Source organism: Phycodurus eques, chromosome 12 (assembly GCF_024500275.1).
Source record: "Phycodurus eques isolate BA_2022a chromosome 12, UOR_Pequ_1.1, whole genome shotgun sequence".
Classification (NCBI taxonomy): Eukaryota; Metazoa; Chordata; class Actinopteri; order Syngnathiformes; family Syngnathidae; genus Phycodurus; species Phycodurus eques.
Window position 1 is genome coordinate 5,995,657 of NC_084536.1, and position 21,709 is coordinate 6,017,365.

At 41.8% G+C, this 21,709-nt stretch overlaps 1 protein-coding gene across 7 annotated transcripts in view; it reads left to right on the top strand.

The window, feature by feature from the left end:
* Positions 1–1,551: 1,551 nt before the first annotated feature.
* pikfyve (phosphoinositide kinase, FYVE finger containing) overlaps positions 1,552–21,709 on the top strand; it is a 49,547-nt gene continuing 29,389 nt past the window's right edge. For 3 of the 7 annotated variants that reach the window (XM_061691187.1, XM_061691190.1, XM_061691191.1), the window contains exons 1-6: positions 1,553–1,821; positions 5,319–5,518; positions 12,431–12,601; positions 16,694–16,803; positions 17,809–17,980; positions 18,049–18,256. In XM_061691187.1, the coding sequence (XP_061547171.1) occupies positions 5,335–5,518; positions 12,431–12,601; positions 16,694–16,803; positions 17,809–17,980; positions 18,049–18,256 (845 nt within the window). In that variant the 5' untranslated portion in view covers positions 1,553–1,821; positions 5,319–5,334. The other 4 variants (XM_061691192.1, XM_061691188.1, XM_061691194.1 and 1 more) reach the window with 4 other exon arrangements.

Below are 21,709 nucleotides of genomic sequence, written 5' to 3' on the forward strand. Positions count from 1 at the left end.
GAGGATTGGTGTTCGTAAATACCTGGAGTCACTCTCTTTAAAGACCTAATCCAAAACCTTGGTGTAATGATAGAGTCCAACCTGACTTTCAACAGTCATATCAAATCAATTCCCAAAACTACCTTGTATCAGCTGAAGAACATATCCAGAGTGAAGACTTGCATGTGCCAAGTACCCAGGAGAAGCGCACTCATGCTTTTATCTCTACTGGACTTGACTATTGTAATGATCTTCTGACTGGACTCCCCCCAAAACAGCATTAAACAGCTGCAGCTCTTTCAGAATGCTGCAGTTTGGGTTGTGACCAGAACAACGAGGTCAGAACATCCATCTATTTTCAACACAGCTTATCCTAATTAGGGTCATGGGGCGTTGGAGCCTATCCCAGCTGACTTCGGGCGAAAGGCGGACTACACCCTGAACTGGTCACCAGCCAGACGCAGGGCACATATCGACACGGACAGCCATTCACACTCACATTCACACCGTCACTTGAGTGGGACGTGAACCCACGTTGCCTGCACCAAAGTCAGGCGAGTGTACCACTACACCACCAGTGACGAGGTCAGAACATATTACTCCAATTCCAAAATCTCTGCACTGCTCTGTACTTTTTTTGTAATTCATGCTCTGTACTTGTCAGTACTTCATTATCTTTTTACCCATTTCTTTCATGATATCATTCAAACCCATATGACCAACCCGGAGACAAAGTCCTCTCTTCTAATTCATCCGTCCATCCATTTTCTGTACCGCTTATCCTCACTAGGGTCGCGGGTGTGCTGGAGCCTATCCCAGCAGAGGCAGGGTCCACCCTGAACTGGTCGCCAGCCAATCGCAGGGCACATATAAATGAACAACCATTCACACTCACATTCACACCTACGGGCAATTTAAAGTATTCAATCAACCTACCACACATGTCTTTGGGATATGGGAAACCGGAGTGCCCAGAGAAAACCCACGCAGGCACGGGGAGAACATGCAAACTCCACACACGCGGGGCCGGGATTTGAACCCTTGTCCTCAGAACTGTGAGACAGATGTGCTAACCAGTCATCCGTACTTTCAGAGGTAAAACCGTATTTGGGCTTTAAAAATATATATATATCTGTATTGATAACAGACGCTTTGGCGTTCACAAAAAAAGTAAACGTCGGGAAAATCGATGGAGAAATTTGCAATTTACGACATTTGCAACGTACATGCATTTGCCTTTCATGGGAAAATTGCCCCCGCAAACATGGCTGTCATGTAGGCACTCTAGGATTCCCCCACGAATTTATCTCTTGGCCATTGTTCGCCTTGTGCCACAAACCCTCACGGTCACTCCATGGCTGTAGAAAATAACTACAGTACAGTACACAGTAGTTGTGGCGTAAAATTCATAGCAGACACACATAATTAGTGAGTTAATTCGCTGCATAATAATGCTTATATAACTATATGTCAACCAACAGTAGTTTCCATCCATCCATTTCCTTTACCGCTTATTCCTCACTAGGGTCGCGGGCTGCTGGAGCCTATCCCGGCTATCTTCGGGCGGGAGGCGGGGTACACCCTGAACCGGTCGCCAGCCAATCGTAGTTTATCGTATGAAATCAATGCAAAATAACCGGGATCTCATCGACCAATCGACTGTGCTGGCTCAGCTTATAATGTCTGATCATTAACTTAGCTCGTTGTAGTTAAGTGGGGCGTACTGTATCGTGTGTTTGAAAGTGTGTGAGCGTCGGGGAAAAGGCGCAATGAAATGAAGTTCGATGATTCCAGGCTGATTTGAAGTCTTCGTCCAACGATGTTTAATCCTTAAGTAAATGGGTAAGTGAAAGGTAGGCTCAGAATAGGGCAACAAATAATTTTGTTGCGAGCAACCTTTGAGTTAGCATAGGAGGCTAACACTAGCTTGCATGTATTGTTCAAGTGACAGGTCAGGTCAGGAGGCTAACACTAGCTAGCATGTATTGTTCAAGTGACAGGTCAGGAGGCTAACACTAGCTAGCATGTATTGTACAAGTGACTAGCTGGCTAACGTGGCATTTGCGCTCACGGGGAAGCTGAAGATGCTGTTTAAATTATTACAAATACGAGCGTTTCTGTGGACTGCCAACTGCGCTGACACGGAAGGAAGTTTATTAGCCATTATGCGAACGGAGGGCGTTGACTGTGAGCGTCAGGTCGCTGACAAGACGAAAGGGATTATTTGTGCTCTATGTTAATTATGTTCATATCGAGTTGAGGTGTCGCACGCAAGCGGTACTCCGGAACATTAGTCACGCTCCGGCCTGTTATGGTCACATGACAAGGCGGGTAACGTGATGTCCAGCACTTCTGCAATTTTCTCGACATTTGGTGATCGCAAATGGCATGACGTCCAATTCTCAGACAGTTCTTCAAAGAGTAAGTCAAATAATCATTTGTTTTGTTATTCATGACACACCTGTTGCATGTATAGGGAAGGAAGTTGGTTCGGAGTTTAACTGTTTTTATTAGGCTAACTAATCGATCGTCCCGCAGAATTTGTAGCATCTACGTGAGGATTATTTTAAATTCATCTACATTTTCGCCTAATTGTATATTTTTTGGGGGGTGGTTAATAAACACTTTTAGTTCGGCGACAATTAGTGACTTAATTTTCAGGGCGTTATGGTAAACGTAACGGACTAGCATTTGCCAAAAAACGACAACATTTGCTATATAACAGCCGGCTATGATGTCACTCTGTGTTTTATGTACACTATGTAAGATGTATTCTACATAATATTTATCTCAATACTTGAGTATGTAGAAAATGTTTGTACATATCTAATTTCATGTTTGCTGTGGTTGAAGCTATTCTAACTGTTAAACAGTTGAATGATTTACTCAAATAGACAATTGAATTTCCCTCTTGGAAAATAAAACAATGATTGAATACAAATTTTTGTTATTTTCCAAATTATTTGCATTTCATTAACTAATTGTATTGCAATATATGAATTATTATTTCATCTATTCATCCATTTTGTAGACCGCTCAACCGCTCTCTGGCAGTAGTTGTGGCGTAAGATTCATAGCAGACACACATAATTAGTGAGTTAATTCGCTGCATAATATCCGCCCATCCATTTTCGGAGCCGCTTCTCTTCACTAGGGTCGCGGGCGTGCTGGAGCCTATACCAGATGTCAACGGGCAGGAGGCGGGGTAAACCCTGAACTGGTTGCCAGCCAATCGCAGGGCACATACAAACAAACAACCATTCGCAGTCACAGTCATGCCTACGGGCAATTTAAAGTCTCCAATTAATGCATGTTTTTGGGATGTGGAAGGAAACCAGAGTGCCCGGAGAAAACCCACGCAGGCACGGGGAGAACATGCAAACTCCACACAGGCGGGGCCGGGGATTGAACCAGGGTCCTCAGAACTGTGAGGCTGACGCTCTAACCAGTCGTCCACCGTGCCACCTCGCTGCATAATAATGCTTATATAACTATATGTCAACCAACAGTAGTTTCCATCCATCCATTTCCTTTACCGCTTATTCCTCACGCGGGCTGCTGGAGCCTATCCCGGCTATCTTCGGGCGGGAGGCGGGGTACACCCTGAACCGGTCGCCAGCCAATCGTAGTTTATCGTATGAAATCAATGCAAAATAACCGGATTAAGGCGGTTATTTTGACGGTTTTTAAGACGGTTATGCTGGGGACTATTCTAGCTGATTTAGGGTGAGATGCAAGGTACACCCTGGGCTAGTTGCCGGTAAATCGCGGGGTACATATCGACTAGACTTTACACCAATTTTATCCGGCTGATTGGTATAGGCCGATATTTAGTATTTTATGTTGATCGGCTTTGTCATTCGCCGATCCAATCAGTACCGTCATTGATCGGGTCCGCAAAAGACATTTACTCCGTGTCGCCGCGTGCACAGTATATTTGAATCCAAAAGCTAGTTTATTTTTTGCCTTGTCGCGTGTCTTTTTGCCGAAGTACTGTAAATATCTGACGGCCAATGAAGTTATTTAAAAAAACAAACATGTCTGCGATGTGGGACAGACAACACGACGAAGACAGGCAACACGTAATGCCCGGATCAGACGACAAGACAAATTTGCACTTTCAGGATTGCACTGTCAGACTACTGCAATAAAATCTTGTATTCCGATACCAACCCATCCTGTTTTTACGATCATTGGGCTTTATCTTGTCAACTCAAATGCGACCGGATACACTCGTTACCGTGGTGGCGACGACGACAAGAGTGGAGCGCGTCGATTTTGTATGATAAGGACAAAATGGGGAAAAAATTTGTGTTGGTGGTCACCGGTGCTCAGGACAGGAGAGGACGTTTGTTTAAGGTTTGCTTGAGGTATGTTCCTGTACTTTTAATACGATACAGCTCACAAGCAGGCAATAAAATGTTATGTAGCCTAGCAAGCTAGTGGTACCACGAACGGTTGGACGTAAACATGCCGCCGTTCTGTCGAGTCATGCTCTAAAGTTTCGGTGTGGGTGAAGAAATTTTATTTAAAATAAAGTAATTTAATTACAGCACCCATTATTTCTGTCATGTTATGTTGGTTTGGCCTCACTGATTAGAATACACGATCTGACTAGAGCAGTGATTTCCAACCTTTATGGAGCCAAGGAACATATTTTACAATTGAAAAAATCTCAAACAATAATGTCACGAAAAGTGGATACATTAATTACTGTATTTACTTCTTGCCTTCTAATAGAAGACCATTCATTTGTTCTGTCTCTCACTATGGCTCACTGGCATAAATAAAGGAACAAAGATACATTTATTATAAATATTTTTTTGGAGCAATTAAGTCCACAAGTATGTACAGTAAATGAACGGGTAATTTAAATAGACTCATTGCTCCATCTTGTGATCTGATCGGTTATCGTTTTTTTTAAACACTGATCGGTGATCGGTCCCAAAAATCCTGATCGTGTCAAGCCTAATATAGACAAACATTCACACCTCAGAACAGTTCGAAGTCTTCGATGAACCTTGCTTGCATGTCTTTGGAATGTAGGAGGAAGCCAAAGTACCTGAAGAAAACTCACGCGAGCACGAGGAGAGCAAGCAAACTCCACTCAGGAAGGCAATTTGAACCCTTAAACAGCGGAGGCGCGGCTGTGCTAACACTCGGTCATCGTGCTGCCCGTTGTTGAACAATCATGTATTACTCATTTGAAGCAATTTAGCAAAATGTTACTTCAAAATTGCTGATAATTCGAAGATGAAGCTGTCTTATGATCTTCATTTAATTCACTTTTGTTCTTGTTGAAGTATGATGGCTCACATTCTTGTGTCCTGCCTCCTTAGAAGGAGACTACAGGAGATGGCCACCGGGGAGAAGTCTCTGCCATCGTCTTCATCAGAGTGGAGTGTCGAGCCGCCGGTAAGCTCGCCCGCCAGCCCTTCCCATCTGACCCACTTCAAGCCACTCACGCCGGAGCAGGATGAGCCACCCCTGCGGTCCGCGTACAGCTCCTTTGTCAACCTATTTCGTTTCAACAACAAAGGTCAGTGACAACACATCCCACCTCCACTGTCACCAGTACGATCATTTGTGCTCAATGACTGATAATGCTCTATGTACAGATGAATTTTACCAACTGCAAAGGTGAGGGATATTTATTGCAATCCCATGTATTGTATCATTGAATATCTCAGGATGTAGCCACACAAGGAATGTCCTTTGGACCGCTTGTTTGGTCTGGCCCAAAAGTGGACTTTATTTTTTTCGTTTGATGCGGTTTACATTCACATTGTACATTGTGCAAGCTAAATATAATTTGAAAACAAAGCCACGCATGTGACGATCAGTGCTCCCATTGGACGGAAATGATGAGGGTGGGACAAAGCACAGACCCATAAATGTGCTGCATGCAGCGTCTGTCATTCCTGTGTTAAGCCTCCAGTTAATATAATACAGGCAGTCTCATTAACATAACAAAGAGCAGCTCATTTAACATAGTTTCGCAATGTTCTGCTGCAACCATTAACATGGCGACAACAACAACAATGAATCGCGGCAATGTGTTATGTTAAAAAAACAAAAACAGTATTATGTTGGGAAAAAAAAAAAAAAAAAAGAGGAAGAAAACGTGTCGTGTCGTCACCGGGTGCTCGTGAGAAGACGTTTTAGCCTGTGCATTCAGGGTTAGGGTCAGAGCTTGAGCTATGTTCACATACTTTTAATATAGCTCGCAAGCAGGCAACATAACGTTAGGTAGCCAGCCAGTGCTAGCACTAACGCTTGTACGTAAAAATGCCGGCATTCTGTCAAATCATGCTCTGAAGCTTCGGTAAATATGGGTTTGTGTGCATAAATAAATGTTGACAATTGCGAGCAAGGGAGGTGATGTGCCGATGCAAAACACAATCCTGTTGGTCGATGCCAAGGTGTGCTGTTGGAAGGTTGTCTGTCATATTGAAGATGGCGGATTAGGCGTGGCGTACAACATTGACTATCGTTATAAGTAGGCTTTACACAATCAGGATTTTTGGGACCGATCACCGATCAGCAAGTTTAAAAAAAACGATAACCGATCACCGATCCGAGCACAAGATGGACCAATGTGTCTATTTATATGACTTGTTCATTTATTGTATATACTGTTTTGACCAGTTTTTTTTTTGACCAGTGATCGCTTTCTTCTTTGTGGCCATAATGCCATCCATCCATTTTCAGTACAGCTTATCCTCAAGGGTTGCGGGCGTGCTGGAGCCCGTCCATCCCAGCTCAAATTATTCTCTCGCATTTTAGACAAAACCTAAAACACCAATGACCTCTAGGGGGCATTCAGGGATTGGCCACTGACATAAGTTTAGGTCAAATCAACATTACATGACAGAAATAATGGGTGCTAACTTACTGCAATTAAATTACTTTATTGGAATGAAATTACTTCAATAAATCATGTTAATGATATGCTTACTCTAACTTTCTCACTGTCTCAGCTATATGGATGGGTGTTGTCCACAGTTCAAGTCCGTTTGACTTCTGCGTTGCTTGAACGCGGCGTTCTCCTCGTGACTTATAAGAAAAATTTAAGAACGTGAATCATTTTGTTGAAAACATGCCAGTAACATTTCTTTGAAGTATACCAGTTACATTTAGGGGTTCATGGGATAAAAACATACATAGTTTACTTAATACGACCATTATTTGACCAGTGATCGCTTGTAACACTGACTCTAGATATGAACATAGAAAGCTGTTTATTGTATGGAAACCTTGGGAATTTTTCACACAAATACTCGGGTTAGAGTAGGTTCACAAACCAATTTATGTCCAATTTGTTAATGCATGCAAAGTATCGAGTAAAGAATTTACTTCAGGCAAATATAGATGTGTGTAACATTGACTAAAAATACAATTCTGTCTCTGAGCTCTTCAGGCACTTCCTTTGACCTCATGATTCTCATTTGCTCTGACATGCACTGTGAGCTGTAAGGTCTTATATAGACAGGGGTGTGGCTTTCCTCATCAAGTCCAATCAGTATAATAGAACAAAGCTGGACTCCAATGAAGGTGTAGAACCATCTTATGGATGATCAGAAGAAATGGACAGCACCTGAGTTAAATATGAGTGTCTGAATACTTATGACTGTGTGATATTTCAGTTTTTCTTTTTTAATAAATCCTCAAAAATCCCAACAATTACAAATGTTTCTGTCAATATGGGGTGCTGTGTGTACATTAATGAGGAAAAAAAAACCTGAAATGATTTGAGCAAATGGCTGCAATAACAAAGAGTGAAAAATTTAAGGAGGTCTGAAAACATTCCGTACCCACTGTACATATAACATGAGTGAGCTGTATGATCATGACCAGTAGTTTTTTTCTTTTAAACCGTAAATGGTAATCACTAGCGTGCTAAGCTAATCACAAATGCTCACCGTTTAGCAAAGGCTATTTTTGTTGTCACAAATTCTGTACAGTTTACACCATCGACTCTGTACCAACATATGCAGTTTTAAGGATAGAAGTCCAAAATAAATTGCATGTTTGTAGTAAAAAAACAAAAAAACGGTTCAAAAAAACAAAACAAAACAAAAACAAAAACACACACACACACACACACATAGATACATACATGATCCCCACCCACCGCTTGTCCACAGGACACAGACAGACAGACAAACACACACACGCACAGACACATACAGGTTTAAAAGTAATTTCGTGATGACCTAATAACCTGAGGCTCTGAGTAGAGAGCATCTAGGTGAGGAAAACACCATCTCAGGGAGCTGTCTGCACCAGGATTGGACCATAGACCGTGGGCACAGGCCAACCAGAAGAATGCAATCCAAAGCGCCCTACAACAATAACAATGAATCGATAAAAATACATGAAGCCCATCCGCCCCTTGTCCACAGGACACAGATGCACGCATGCACACACACGCAGACACTTTCACACACACAAATGCATGAACCCCGCCCGCCGGTTGTCCACAGTACACAGACACAACCACACACTTCCACACAACACACACACATGCACGTATAGGTTTAAAAATATTATGACCTAATAACCCGAGGCTCTGAGTACAGAACATCTAGGTGAGGAAAACACCATCTCAGGGAGCCCTCTGCACCAGTAATGGACCATAGACCATGGGCACAGGCCACCCAGAAGGAGCCCTCAAAGTAGCAGCGTAGCTAGTTGTACGCATGGCAATTGGGCATCTCACAAGACAGGACCATGACCACAGCCCACCATAGATGCTGGTGCAGAGGGCTCTCTCTGAGGAAAGACTAAACAGTAAAATATTACTAAAAGATATTACACTAACCTAAAATATAAAGATAAAAACATAAAAGCACAAATAATTGTCTTAAAGGTATGATATAAGACAGCATAAGGACAAAATACAATAAATATAAGAGAATCATAATAAAAATAAAATAAAACCAAGATAAATAAAAGTCAGTAAGCAAGGTAGTATTAGTTAAAAGCTAAATTAAAAAGGGTCTTGAGCGTGTTCTAAAAAAAAAACAAGAACATTCTCCTCGGCCCTGAGGTTCTCCGGCAAGCTGTTCCACAAACGGGGCCATAAAACTCAAATGTTGCCTCGCCGTGAGTGCGTGTCCTGACTTTAGGAATAGCTAAAAGGCCAGAACCAGAGGACCTCAGGGTTCGTAGGGTAAAAGGAGTTCTGAGAGAAGATCTTTAAAAAAACAATAAAATAACCTTAAAATCAATCCTAAAACACACAGGGAGCTAATGCAGTGATTTTAAATTCGGTGTTATGTGCTCCCGCCTTCCAGTCGTCAGAAAACGTGCTGCTGAATTCTGTAGCGATTGTAAGCTTGAAATACTCTTTTTGGAAAGACCGGAAAGCAGGGTATTACAGTAATCAATCCGATTAGTAAGAAAAGCGTGCATTAGCGTCTCTGTGTTGGCCTGAGAGAGAAGGGGGCGGACATATAAAGACACGGATTAGAGCATTTGATTTGGATGAACTTGACTGGCCTGCACAACACTTGACCTCAACCCCATGGAACTTTTTTGGATGAATTAGAGCGGAGACTCAGAGCCAGGCCTTCTCGTCCAACATCAGTGCGTAACCTCAGAAATGTGCTCCTGGAAAAATGGTCGTAAACTCACTCCTAAAGCTTGTTGAAAGCCTTCCCACAAGAGTTTAAGATGTTATAGTTGCGAAGGGTGGACTGATGTCATAATGATCTAGTACTTAGTGGTACCCAAAACACCGTTTCGAAAGATTGCTACGCAAATCTCAGAAATTTCTATACAAAAACAATTTTGTCATAGCAATGGGATTGGGCAATTTCGCGAGTATTTCGGACCCTGTTTAAGAGCGGATTCTAGGGTCTGAAACGGGGCAGACAATCTTGAATAATGAACCTGTTCAATATTTATGACCAAAGGTCTTCACGTGTGTGGGGGAAGCCGACGTCTCCTGAGTCAGGACACCCGAGAACTGTGATGTGTGGCTGAAACCTCATGAAGCTTTGAGGCTTTCCTTCAATTTGTGCCAGAATAGATTTCGGCCCTTTGGTGCTTTAAGAGGGAGTACATTAGTGAGATCTGGTGGACGAAATTCGTCACAGCAACCTAGGCCACTAAACTGTGTGAAACAAGACTATCTCGTTATCTTTCAGCAATAAAAGATAAAATATGATGTTGGTCAATGTATTATTTACATGTCTGTTCGTGTTAGTTTAAATAGATTAAGTTGGCATTAAAAAGATGGATTCCACTAAGTAAATATGGTGGTCACGTGTGCATTTTTATTTATAAAGGGATGACTTGGGAACAGAAACAAAAGGGCACAGAGATGTCTTTACAAGTTTTTATTCAAAAAATAACAATTGTTCAATAGCTTATTTAGGAAGCACCAAGCTATTGGAACAGCTTGGTGCTTCCTAAATACACAAGGTGGCCCCAAACGAGCTGTCAAATCAAATGACAGCAACCAATCCATTTTGAGCTGTTGATACGCATAGTGACGTATGAAGCGTCAAACTTAAAAGGTCACGTGATATTTGGGGGACTATACAAGCTCCGAAGCACCATTTCGACACAGTCTGACACAAGCTTTGAGGCTTCGGGTTAATTTTAACATCACTAGTGACGTAGAACAGAATGAGGGAAAAAAAACATCCGTCTATCACTTAACAGTACAAGACAAAGGTGGTTTACATCGCAGATGTGCCTCATGTACTGTATATCCCTTTTAACATTAGCCCCTTTCACATTGCCCAGCAATCCCCCCCTCCCTTGCCACTGGGTTGTGCAAAAGGGACACGGAAATACTGTAAATGAGAATTCTAGATCCTTTGTTCTAAGTTTGCATGTATTGACGATTAGGGAATGCTGTTATGTTCATATCAGGCTAAAGCATCCTCCAGAATTTATAAATCTTAGCTATTATTATGAACTGTATTATTATTATTATAACTACTGATTCTATTATTCTTATGAAAGACAAGAGAGAACATTTGAGAACACTTCAAAATCAGGGAAATTTTATTTTTTAAACAGACTGTGTGTTTTCTTTTACTGTAAATCTCGATGAGGCTCGTGTCTGAGTGTGTTATTAGATACCTTGTGCAGCAGCTATCATTCTTGTGAGGTTATGGTCTCCTGGTCCAGTTCAGGTATCTGGGAAGTCACGTGACACAACACCCCACCCACGCCCACCATCTCTGTGCTGTATAATTGTATGTTATTGGCTCATTTTTAAAACTGCTAAATGGACAAAACGATTGCTATACTTTGTTTCGCAATTATGTCACCTCTTTTACAGGGGCTCAACAATCATGACATTAGGTGAGATCTAATAGCAGACCTATATAAAAAATTCAAACTTGACAAGATGCCAATAAGGGTTTGCTCAGCTGAAGGAAAGTGTAATTACTTTAGAATTGGAAAAATTACACTGTTTTCTTTTTATGGCATGCTGGTAGGGGTGAGTACATCACAAGGCTAACTTACTTTTTGGAGACATCAGTAGGTACAGCCACACAATCCACCCAGCTCCAATACACATATTTTGATTTTCGTACTGTTTTGGCCCTGTCAAAAGCAAAAGATGTTACCCAAAATATTAAGGAATGTAACATTTTCAGTTAATGGCCCCAAAATTCTGTAAAAATATGGCTTAAAATTCAAACAAATCATCAAATGTCAGGAGCATTTAGCTCAGTGATCAATAACGATCTAAAGAATGAAGTGTTTTTTTGTTGTTGTTTTGTTTTGGTTTCCTCCCCTTGGTTCTTTTTGCTTCTTGTGATGCCACCAAAGAAGAGTAGCAGTGATGGCAAAGAGGAAAAGTGTGATGATAAAGATAGAACTGGAAATGGTATGCACTGTAACATTGTGTCAAGTGTGAGCACAATTAATTTTAGAAATCCCTATAAAACATCAATAGTTGGCAGGTCTCTCTGCAAACAATTTCCCGTTCCCTCTCCATTACGTCTGTCAGGTGTCAATCAAAGAGCAAGTAGGTTTACTTTTTTTGTTTGTTTTATTATACAGTGGTAAACTTCCCACTTGTATATAAGTTAAGAATTTCAAAATGGTTTTTAAAATATTGCCTTGAACATGTTATTTAACTTGACATTGTTTCCTGTATGAAACATTGTTTTTGAAATGGTATTGACAAATAAATCTCTCTCTGTAAAGAGAGAATTTTTAATGCAGCTAAGTATTGTATGTCATCATAGGCCAGGTGTTTCTAATGTAATGGCTGGTCAGTGTATATGAATGAAGTAAGATGACGAAGTGTCTCTAAGTCACTCCCAGTTTTTAGTTGTGACAAAAGTAAAGCTTGTTGAATCAAGTTTAAGATAAGAGAGAGGTTGTTCTTTACAGCCCTTTTCCCTACTTCTAAAGGAAAGAAGAACATGATTATTTTTCATCTCGCATGCATCTTGTCGTTCATGTGTGTTCACAGAGGATGGCCGACCTGCTAATGCGGTCTCTGACAAGCTGGATGAGCCGACCCCTTCCCCTCAGTCGGAGAGTCGGAGCTGGTCATCCAGCCCTTCCCACTCCAGCTATGGCTCAAGGACACAGAAATGGAAATCACATCCCGAGCACCTCAGACGCACTTCCACTGCTTCCGGTAAAACACACGAAAATGTATATGTTGTCAAATGTGGCTTGAGTAAACGGGTCACTTTGGGGTGTTTTATTTCACTTTACTGCTTTCAATTGTGCTCACTGGGAATGACTGCTTCAAAATCTATGTGCATAACCTGTTGCAAGTGTATATAAAATGTACAGCATATACATAGAATCGACTATCTGGAGTTCACTACTTAATTTTCGAACATTTGATACTCTACAGTTGATGACTATCATCTGCTGTGTGAAACTGTTGTTTTTGTTTTACTTTAAACAAATCAGAGGTGACTGATAAGTCAGATTAATGATCGCCATATGCTCCAAAAACTGTCAAACTTGCAATTTGCGGTAAAAACTGTCCTTTGGTGTGATGGAGTTGTGTTTAAAAATGAATGAAAGTTGTATGAAAGGCTGTAACATGGGCTCTTGGGTCTCTTCTGATTCCAGTGGCTTGGCCAGGTGAGGGCTCTCGTGCACTTTGTGCTTGACTCTAACAATTGCGCACAAATCTGTGTGTGTGTGTGTGTGTGTGTGTGTGATTATATCTGCATTTGTAAAATGGTGATCTACTCTAGTTTGGCTTGTTCATTAACCTGCTACGATTGCTTACATTTCTTTAAAATGCTTCATTTCTCAAGGTTTGAAAAGTGCTTGAAATTTTCAACGCCGAAAAATGAACATGCTGTATTACCTCATAATGGCCGGCTGTGGTCAGCCAAAGTGGAACACAATCCATTCTGCTGGTTGACTTCCAAGTTGTTCGACTTTCAAAACAATTTCTACTATAGGGAATAAAGTAAAGTGAATTTATGGCATGGTTAAACCACCACAATCATTAAACCTTTATTAAACTGTAAAGGCATTTTAACATTTGCAACTGTAACCAAGGTATGATAAAACTAATATAAAGTAAAACTACTCACCCTTAGATGATGCCTGACATTGCTACCATTACATTAGCTTGGTAAAAATAATATGATGATCTTTGTGCTGAGCAGACGGACCCCTTTCCTATTTAGCATTAAATTCCATTGCCGTTTCTGTGGTTTTCAACACGTTTCCTTTTTGCCATTTATGGTATCCTTCTGTTGTGACATCACAAAAACATGAGAGCTTTGTTTTGAGCATGTTTTCGAGACATTTTTGTTTAAGTCCTAAAACGTTCTACTATTCAGGTTGTTAAACTTTGGAGCTTCTGCTGTGCTTGACGGGCGTGTCATGGGCCATGATTTGTACAAATGTGTTATAATAATAATAATTAGTCAACTCCTGCAGGGTATAGGGACAGAATTCCACAAATAAGTGCGCCGCCCCAAAAGGGGGTTGGTAATGCGTGTAGGGGCAACAGGGTGGCAGCAAAAACACTTAAAACGGAGAGGATCATAAAACACCAAATCTATGTCTGCTGAATGTGTACACGATCATATAAACCAGGCGTGTGCACACAGAGACCCCTTGGTGAAAAAACTGCCCTTTTTGGTCCAGTACCTGCTCATGTTGACTAGTATTTTTAGACAGCGGGAGACTTCCTGAAATGGTCGGCAGTCAATCTCTGGCCGCATATAGACAAACAGTCCTTCACACTAACATGCACACTTATGGAGGAAACGGCAGTACCCAGAGAAAACCCATGTAGGCATGGGGAGACTCCACACAGGCTAGGCTGGATTTGAACCCTGGGTCCTTGGAACTGTGAGGCAGATGTCGTCCACCGTTCCGCCAGTCATATAGTGCAGTAAATACAATTAAATCTGATTAAATATAGGGTATACTTATACAGTGGGGCAAAAAAGTATTTAGTCAGCCACCAGATGAAAGAGGCCTGTAATTTTCATCACAGATATACCTCACCTATGACAGAGAACATGAGGGGGAAAAAAAATCCAGAAAATCACATTGTTTGATTTTAAAATAATTTATTAGCAAATTATGGTGGAAAATAAGTATTTGGTGTCACCTACCAACAAGCACGATTTCTGGCTCTCACAGACCTGTAACATCTTCTTTAAGAGGCTCCTCTGTCCCCCACTCGTTATCTATATTAATGGCACCTGTTTGAACTCATTATCAGAATAAAAGACACCTGTCCAGAACCTCAAACAGTCACACACCAAACTCCACTATGGCCAAGACCAAAGCGCTGTCAAAGGACACCAGAAACAAAATTGTAGACGTGCACTGGCTGGGAAGATTGAATCTGCAATAGGTAAGCAGCTTGGTGTGAAGAAGTGAACTGTGGGATCAATTATTAGAAAATGGAAGACATGCAAAACCACTGATAATCTCCCTCAATCTGGGGCTCCACACAAGAGCTCAACCTGTGGGGTCAAAATGATCACAAGAATGGTGAGCAAAAATCCCAGAACCACACGCGGGGACTTAGTGAATGACCTGCAGAGAGCTGGGACCAAAGTAACAAAGGCTACCATCAGTAACACACTACGGCGCCAGGGACTCCAATCCTGCAGTGCAATCCTGCCTAAACCAGTACATGTCCAGGCCCGTCTAAAGTTTGCTAGAGAGCATTTGAATGATCCAGAAAAGGATTGGGAGAATGTCACATGGTCAGATGAAACCAAATGAAAGTTTTTGGTAAAAACTCAACTTGTTGTGTTTGGAGGAGAAAGAATGCTGAGTTACATCCAAAGATCACCATACCTACTGTGAAGTATGGCGGTGGAAACATCATGCTTTGAGGCTGATTTTCTGTAAAAGGGGTCAGGACGACTGATCCGTGTAAAGGAAAGAATGAATGGGGGCATGTATTGGCCATGAGATTTTGAATGAAAACCTCCTATCAGCAAGGGCATTGAAGATGAAACGTGGCTGGGTCTTTCAGCATGACAATGATCCCAAACACACTGCCCGGGCAACGAAGGAGTGTCTTCATAAGAAGCATTTCAAGGTCCTGGAGTGGCCTAGCCCGTCTCCAGATCTCAACCCTATAGAAAATCTTTGGAGGGAGTTGAAAGTCTGTATTGCCCAGCGACAGCCCCAAAACATCACTGCTCTAGTGGAGATCTGCATGGAGGAATGGGCCACAATACCAGCAACACTTTGTGACGACTTAAAGAAAACGTTTTGACCTCTGTCATTGCCAACAAAGGGTATATAACAAAGTTTTGAGATTAACTTTTGTTATTGATCAAATACTCCACCATAGTTTGCTAATAAGTTCTTTGAAAATCAGACAGTGATTTTCTGCATTTTCTTTTCTTTTTTTTTTTTTTCTTCTTTTTCCCCCCTCATTTTGTCTGTCAGGTGAGGTATACCAATGATGAAAATTAAGATGTAAAATACTAACAAAGCTTAAACGTGAATTAATCTTGAATATAGGATTGAATTTATTCTTGAAAAGCTAAGGTTTGGATTTCTTGCTTAACTATGCAGAGTTTTTTAAATGATTTATTTTGGTCACATTCCTCCATCCATTTTCGGAGCCGCTTATCCTCACAAGGGTCGCGGGAGTGCTGGAGCCTATCCCAGCTATCATCGGGGAGGAGGCGGGGTACACCCTGAACTGGTTGCCAGCCAATCGCAGGGCACATGCAAAAAAAGGCCCCTTCGCACTCACATTCACACCTATGGGCAATTTTGAGTCGTCAATTAACCTACCTTGCATGTTTTTGGGATGTGGGAGGAAACCGGAGTGCCCGGAGAAAACCCACGCAGGCACGGGGAGAACATGTAAACTCCACACAGGCGGAGCCGGGGGTTGAACCCCGGTCCTCGGAACTGTGAGGCAGACGCTCTAACCAGTCGACCACCATTCCTGTCTTGTTTAATTGCTCAAGGAAAGATCCATCCATCCGTTTTCTGTACCGCTTATCCTCACAAGGGTCACGGGCGTGCTGAAGCCTATCCCAGCTATCTTTGGGCGAGAGGCAGGGTACACCCTGAACTGATCGCCAGCCAATCGCAGGTCATATATAAACAAACAACCTCAAGGAAAGATAACATGACTTATTTGATAGGGTTGGCGTTGCAACTTTTTCATAAATTTCAATTATATTTGTTTCCAGTGAGTTATCCGTGTGTGTGCTTGTGTGTTTTCGTTTGCATGTGTGTGTTTGCGCAAACTTCCTTTCAGATAGCAGCAGGAAGTCCGATGCACCACTGAACAATCATGACCCTCGCACAGCGGTGCAGCTTCGCACAGCACTGAAACGACTCAAGGAAATTATGGATGGAAAGAGTCAGGTATTTTTCATCCCCCACAAAATCTTATTTAATTAATACCTAATCCAATATGTTTTGCCTGTCTATTCATGTGTATTTTCAAGTGATTTATATTCAATATGACTGTGTTCATTGAACAGATGAATCAACCCGCATGCACAAAATTCATGTAAAACAGCTGCACAAGTGACATCGATAGTGAAATCACCAACGTAAAGAATATTAAATACAAATATTACAAAACGGTCCCTCTAACAGCTACTTCTGTTTGACCCAGCTTTGTATCCGGTTCGTCCATATTTGGCCAAGACCGCCCCCTTTCTTCTGATTGGTTGCCTCCGTGTACAAGACTCACTTGTGAGAGCACTTGTTTGTTTTGTTTACAGTGCTGGAGAGGTAGGCGCAGCTCTTCACTGACGACGTAGATAAACTTGAAATTCAAATTACCTAATTGTCTGGAACTCAGGAATGGGTGGATGATTTTAATTCATGTTTCACATGTTTACTGAGGCACCATAGCGATAATATTGAGTCCCAAATACTAGAAAAACTTAGTTTGGCAAATTATGGGACTCTTAATGTTTGTTTTTTAACTATTCAAATCCCAGTTTATTTGCACAATGCACAGTTTGGAAACCAACCTCGTCACGGGGTGCTGCTGTCTGAATCAAACATTTTTCAATTTCGGCATGATTTCTGTTGTGGTGCTGCCAAACAGCGCTGTGTCCCTTGTCCAAAAAATTATCAATGATGTAATCTGGTAGAAAACAATGTTGAGTCTGGAATGCCACCCAGGTTTCATTTGGCCAAAGTGGCCAAGATAGAGCCAAATGGTACAATTTGATACCAACATTATATTATTGTTTTATATATTTAAAGGTCTAAAGGAAACATAGTGGACACAAATGGCCAGCACAGAGCCCAGAGTTTAAACATTACGCACGGTTTTTGTCCTCGATTTGTGCATCACCTTGTATTTTAAATCCAGCCTTAACAAAATTGTTGCCGCTGTTGTCACTCCTCCAGGATAGCGACCTGAAGCAGTACTGGATGCCTGACAGCCAGTGTAAGGAGTGTTATGATTGTAACGAGAAGTTCACCACGTTCCGTCGGCGCCACCACTGCAGGCTATGCGGACAGATTTTCTGCAGCCGCTGCTGCAACCAGGAGATCCCCGGAAAGTTCATGGGCTATACAGGTAAGCAGTGTGGTGGATAAAGGAAGATAAACTAACTAACATGGATGTCTTACTCTACCACTTCCTAGGAGACTTGCGAGCCTGTACATACTGTCGTAAAATTGCGCTCAACTACGCTTATTCGGCGGAGTCGGGCTCCATCGGCGAGGACCTGAACATCTTATCTGACTCTTCCTGCTCTGTGTGTGTGTTGGAACCCACCGAGCCACGGACGCCCGTGTGCGGACGCAAGGCAAGCAGGAACATCTTTCTGGAGGAAGATCTCACCTGGCAGAGGTGAAATGAAGTCCTTTGTGTTTTTTGGACCCTTTGTTATACATGTTTTTGTTACTTACAATGAAAGCCACTGTGACGTTTTGGCTAGGGGTGTAACGATTCGCTTTAGCTTCGATTTGTGGTTGCTGGTTCGATTCAAGGATGATATTGGCTCATTTAGAACGATACAACCAGAAATGATTCAGTGGCTGGAAATCGATTCAGTAACTTTTTAGCCAAAAATTAATCCAGTGTGACAGTGAAATGAATACCTGCGTACTGGACACTGCATGTGAAATTTCCTAGATTCCTCTTGTTTCTTATACGGGAGTCGGGTAAAATTAATTATGGTCATTTAATATAAAGATTTTCCTGTTGTATTGTTTTGCATTAAAACAAAGGGGAAAACATCAACTTATTTATTTCAGCTATGATTTAACTTGTTGGGCCAGTTTTTTTCTCGAAAAGACATGTTTAAATGCTGTTAGAATTATGAGGGGCTCCTTGGAAAATGTCTACACTCTAAGGAGTCCTGAACTTGACCCAAAGTTTGAGAGTCCCTGTTTTATTACTAATGGCTAGAAACGAAGCATTGTGAGGTTTTCACAAGGAAACTCTTTTCAAAATAATGTTACTAGATAGAACGCTAAATAAATGAACCAACCTGCTCTTTGGAGGACAAACATGAGCCTCGGAAACGGCGTCCAGCAGTTGTTGTCCCTTTTTCTCCTCTTTTGTTTGACCAAGTTCCCCCTGATCGTACTCTGCTCTTGTTCTTTCGAAGGGTACGTTTGGAAATTCAAAGTGACGCGCTCTGAGAGTGCAGTGTAAAGACTCAGTGTAAAAACTCTTAAGTTTCCAAACATTCCAGAGTGTAGAGAGCACGCTTGGAGTGAATTTCCGAATGTACCCAAAAGCGAAAGATATTCTTTCGACAGCCGCACTTTCAGCAACCCTGTCAGCATTTCTACTGTACACGTTTTCATGCGATAATCACATTCACAACCCTTTACACTCATACTTTCTCTGCTGGTGGCTGGTCTGAGCAGAGATCAAGTGTGAGAGCATATGTTGATCAAAAACGCGTCTCTTTTTGTTAGCGGCTAGCCACACACACCCACACATACTGTGGTGTCTCGTCCAACCACTCGGGCACTACTGAAAAGAACGACTAGATGTGAGGCGTAGAATATGATACGAGGAACAAAAGAGACTAAAGAAAGTAGCATTGTGCTAACTGAAAAATAAAGCGAAGTAAAATGAATTACAAGCGTTTCTTGGAAATACAACACATCAGACAACACATGAGGTCTGGTCACCTTACATATAAATAAACTTTCATGATATCCAAATTTTTTTATTTGGATATCATGAAAGTTTATTTTCCTAATTCCATTAAAAAAGTGAAACTTTAATAGATTATACATTCAGAGCCCGCAATTAAAAACATTTAAAGTATTTATTTGTTTATTTTTACATAATTGTCGTTTAATAAACCACAATTATGTAAATAAAACCCACGAAATCAGGAATTTAAAAAATTAGAATATTGTTAAGAAATCACCATTTACTTCAGTTTTTGTAGAAGAAAAAGAAAGAAGTTAGGGTCACATTAAATCAATCAAAATATGGTACTTTCAAAACGATATGTTAAGCATCTATACGTGGTTGGGAATCCCTTTGCTTTAATCGCTGCCTCTATGTGCCGTGGCATTGAGGCAATCAGGCTGTGGCATTGCTTGGGAGTTATGGAAGCCCAGATTTCCTTGATGCTTGCTTTCAGTTCTTTGTTTTTGTGTCTGGGGCCCCTCATTTCCCTCTTGATAATACCCCATAGATTCTCAATATGGTTTAGATCCGGCAAGTTGGCTGGCCACTCAAGCACTGTGATGGCATGGGCATCAAAACAGGTTTTGGTGCTTCTGGCAGTATGGGCAGGGGCCAGGTCCTGCTGGACGATGAAATCTGCATCTCCATACAGATCTTCAGCAGAAGGAATCATGAAGTCCTCTAAAACATTCTGGTAGACTGTTGCGGTGACCTTGGATTTAAGAGAGCAGAGTTTACCTGCACTGGACATTGCACCCCGAATCATGACTGACTGTGGATATTTCACACTGGACCTCAAGGAGCTTGGGTTCTGTTCTTCACCGTCTGGACCTTGATTCCCGAATGAAAGGCACAGTTTCATGGGAAAAGAGGGCCTTGGACTACTGGCCAACAGTCCCTTCCTTCTTCTCCTTGGCCCAGTTGAGAGGCTTCCTGCGTTGGCTCAGGCTCAGACCCGAGGTACCCAACAGTTGTAGCCCAATTCCCGGAAACATCTGTATGTGGTGGTTTTTGAAGCTGTGTCTCCTGCCTCATTTCACTCGTTCTGGATCTCTGCTAGATTCTTGAATCCACTGAAGCCCACGGTCATCTCTTTTGCTGGTGCATCTTCTGCCACATTTTGTCCTTCCACTAGACTTTCCATTGATATGCTTAGACACAGCACTCTGTCAACAGCCAACCTCCTTGGGTATGAACTATGGTGGCTTACCCATCCTATGGAGGGTATCAGTGATAGTCTTCTGGCCAATTGTCAAGTCTGTAGTCTTCTGCATATTGAAACCAACTGAGAAAATTGAACCAAACTGAAGCAATTTAATGACACCTGGGAAACCTGTGCAGGTGGTTTGAGTTTAGTAGATGATTCGTGTTTGATAAACTTGTATGTTTTAGAATGCCCTTTTATTGTTAGCAGCCTAAGGTACATCTGTGTAACAATCAGTCATGCTTTCTTATTATCTTGGCAAAGGAAAAGTGTTCCCTGAAACAGATTTGTGAACAATGTTTGAGAGAAACAGGCCTCCTGTGTAAATAGAAAGTCTTAGATCTTTGCCTTCAGCGCCGGAAAATAGAAATAACGAAAGTGTTACATTTGTTTTTGTTCAGTGTGTATTGTGTAACTTGTCTGACCAGTCCTATTCTGTATTGTTTTTTAATTGTATGCTCGTGATGACAAGACTCTGCATGTGATCATACAAGAATACACTTTTTAAAACTGTCTCTTAATTAAATGTATAAAAGGACGAGCGTGTTGACTTGATAACTTCAATGTCATCTTTTTATGCATTTTTAAGCACATTGTTGATTTCCAGGTGGCACGGTGGACGACTGGTTAGAGCATCTGCCTCACAGTTTTGAGGTCCGGGGTTCAATCCCCGGCCCCGCCTGTGTGGAGTTTGCATGTTCTCCCCGTGCCTGCGTGGGTTCTCTCCGGGCACTCCGGTTTCCTCCCACATCCCAAAAACATGCATGGTGGGTTAATTGACAACTCTAAATTGCCCGTAGGTGTGAATGTGAGTGCAAATGGTTGTTTGTTTATATGTGTCCTGCGATTGGCTGGCATCCAGTTAAGGGTGTACCCCGCCTCCTGCCCGACGATAGCTGGGATAGGCTCCAGCACGCCCGCGACCCTAGTGAGGAGAAGCG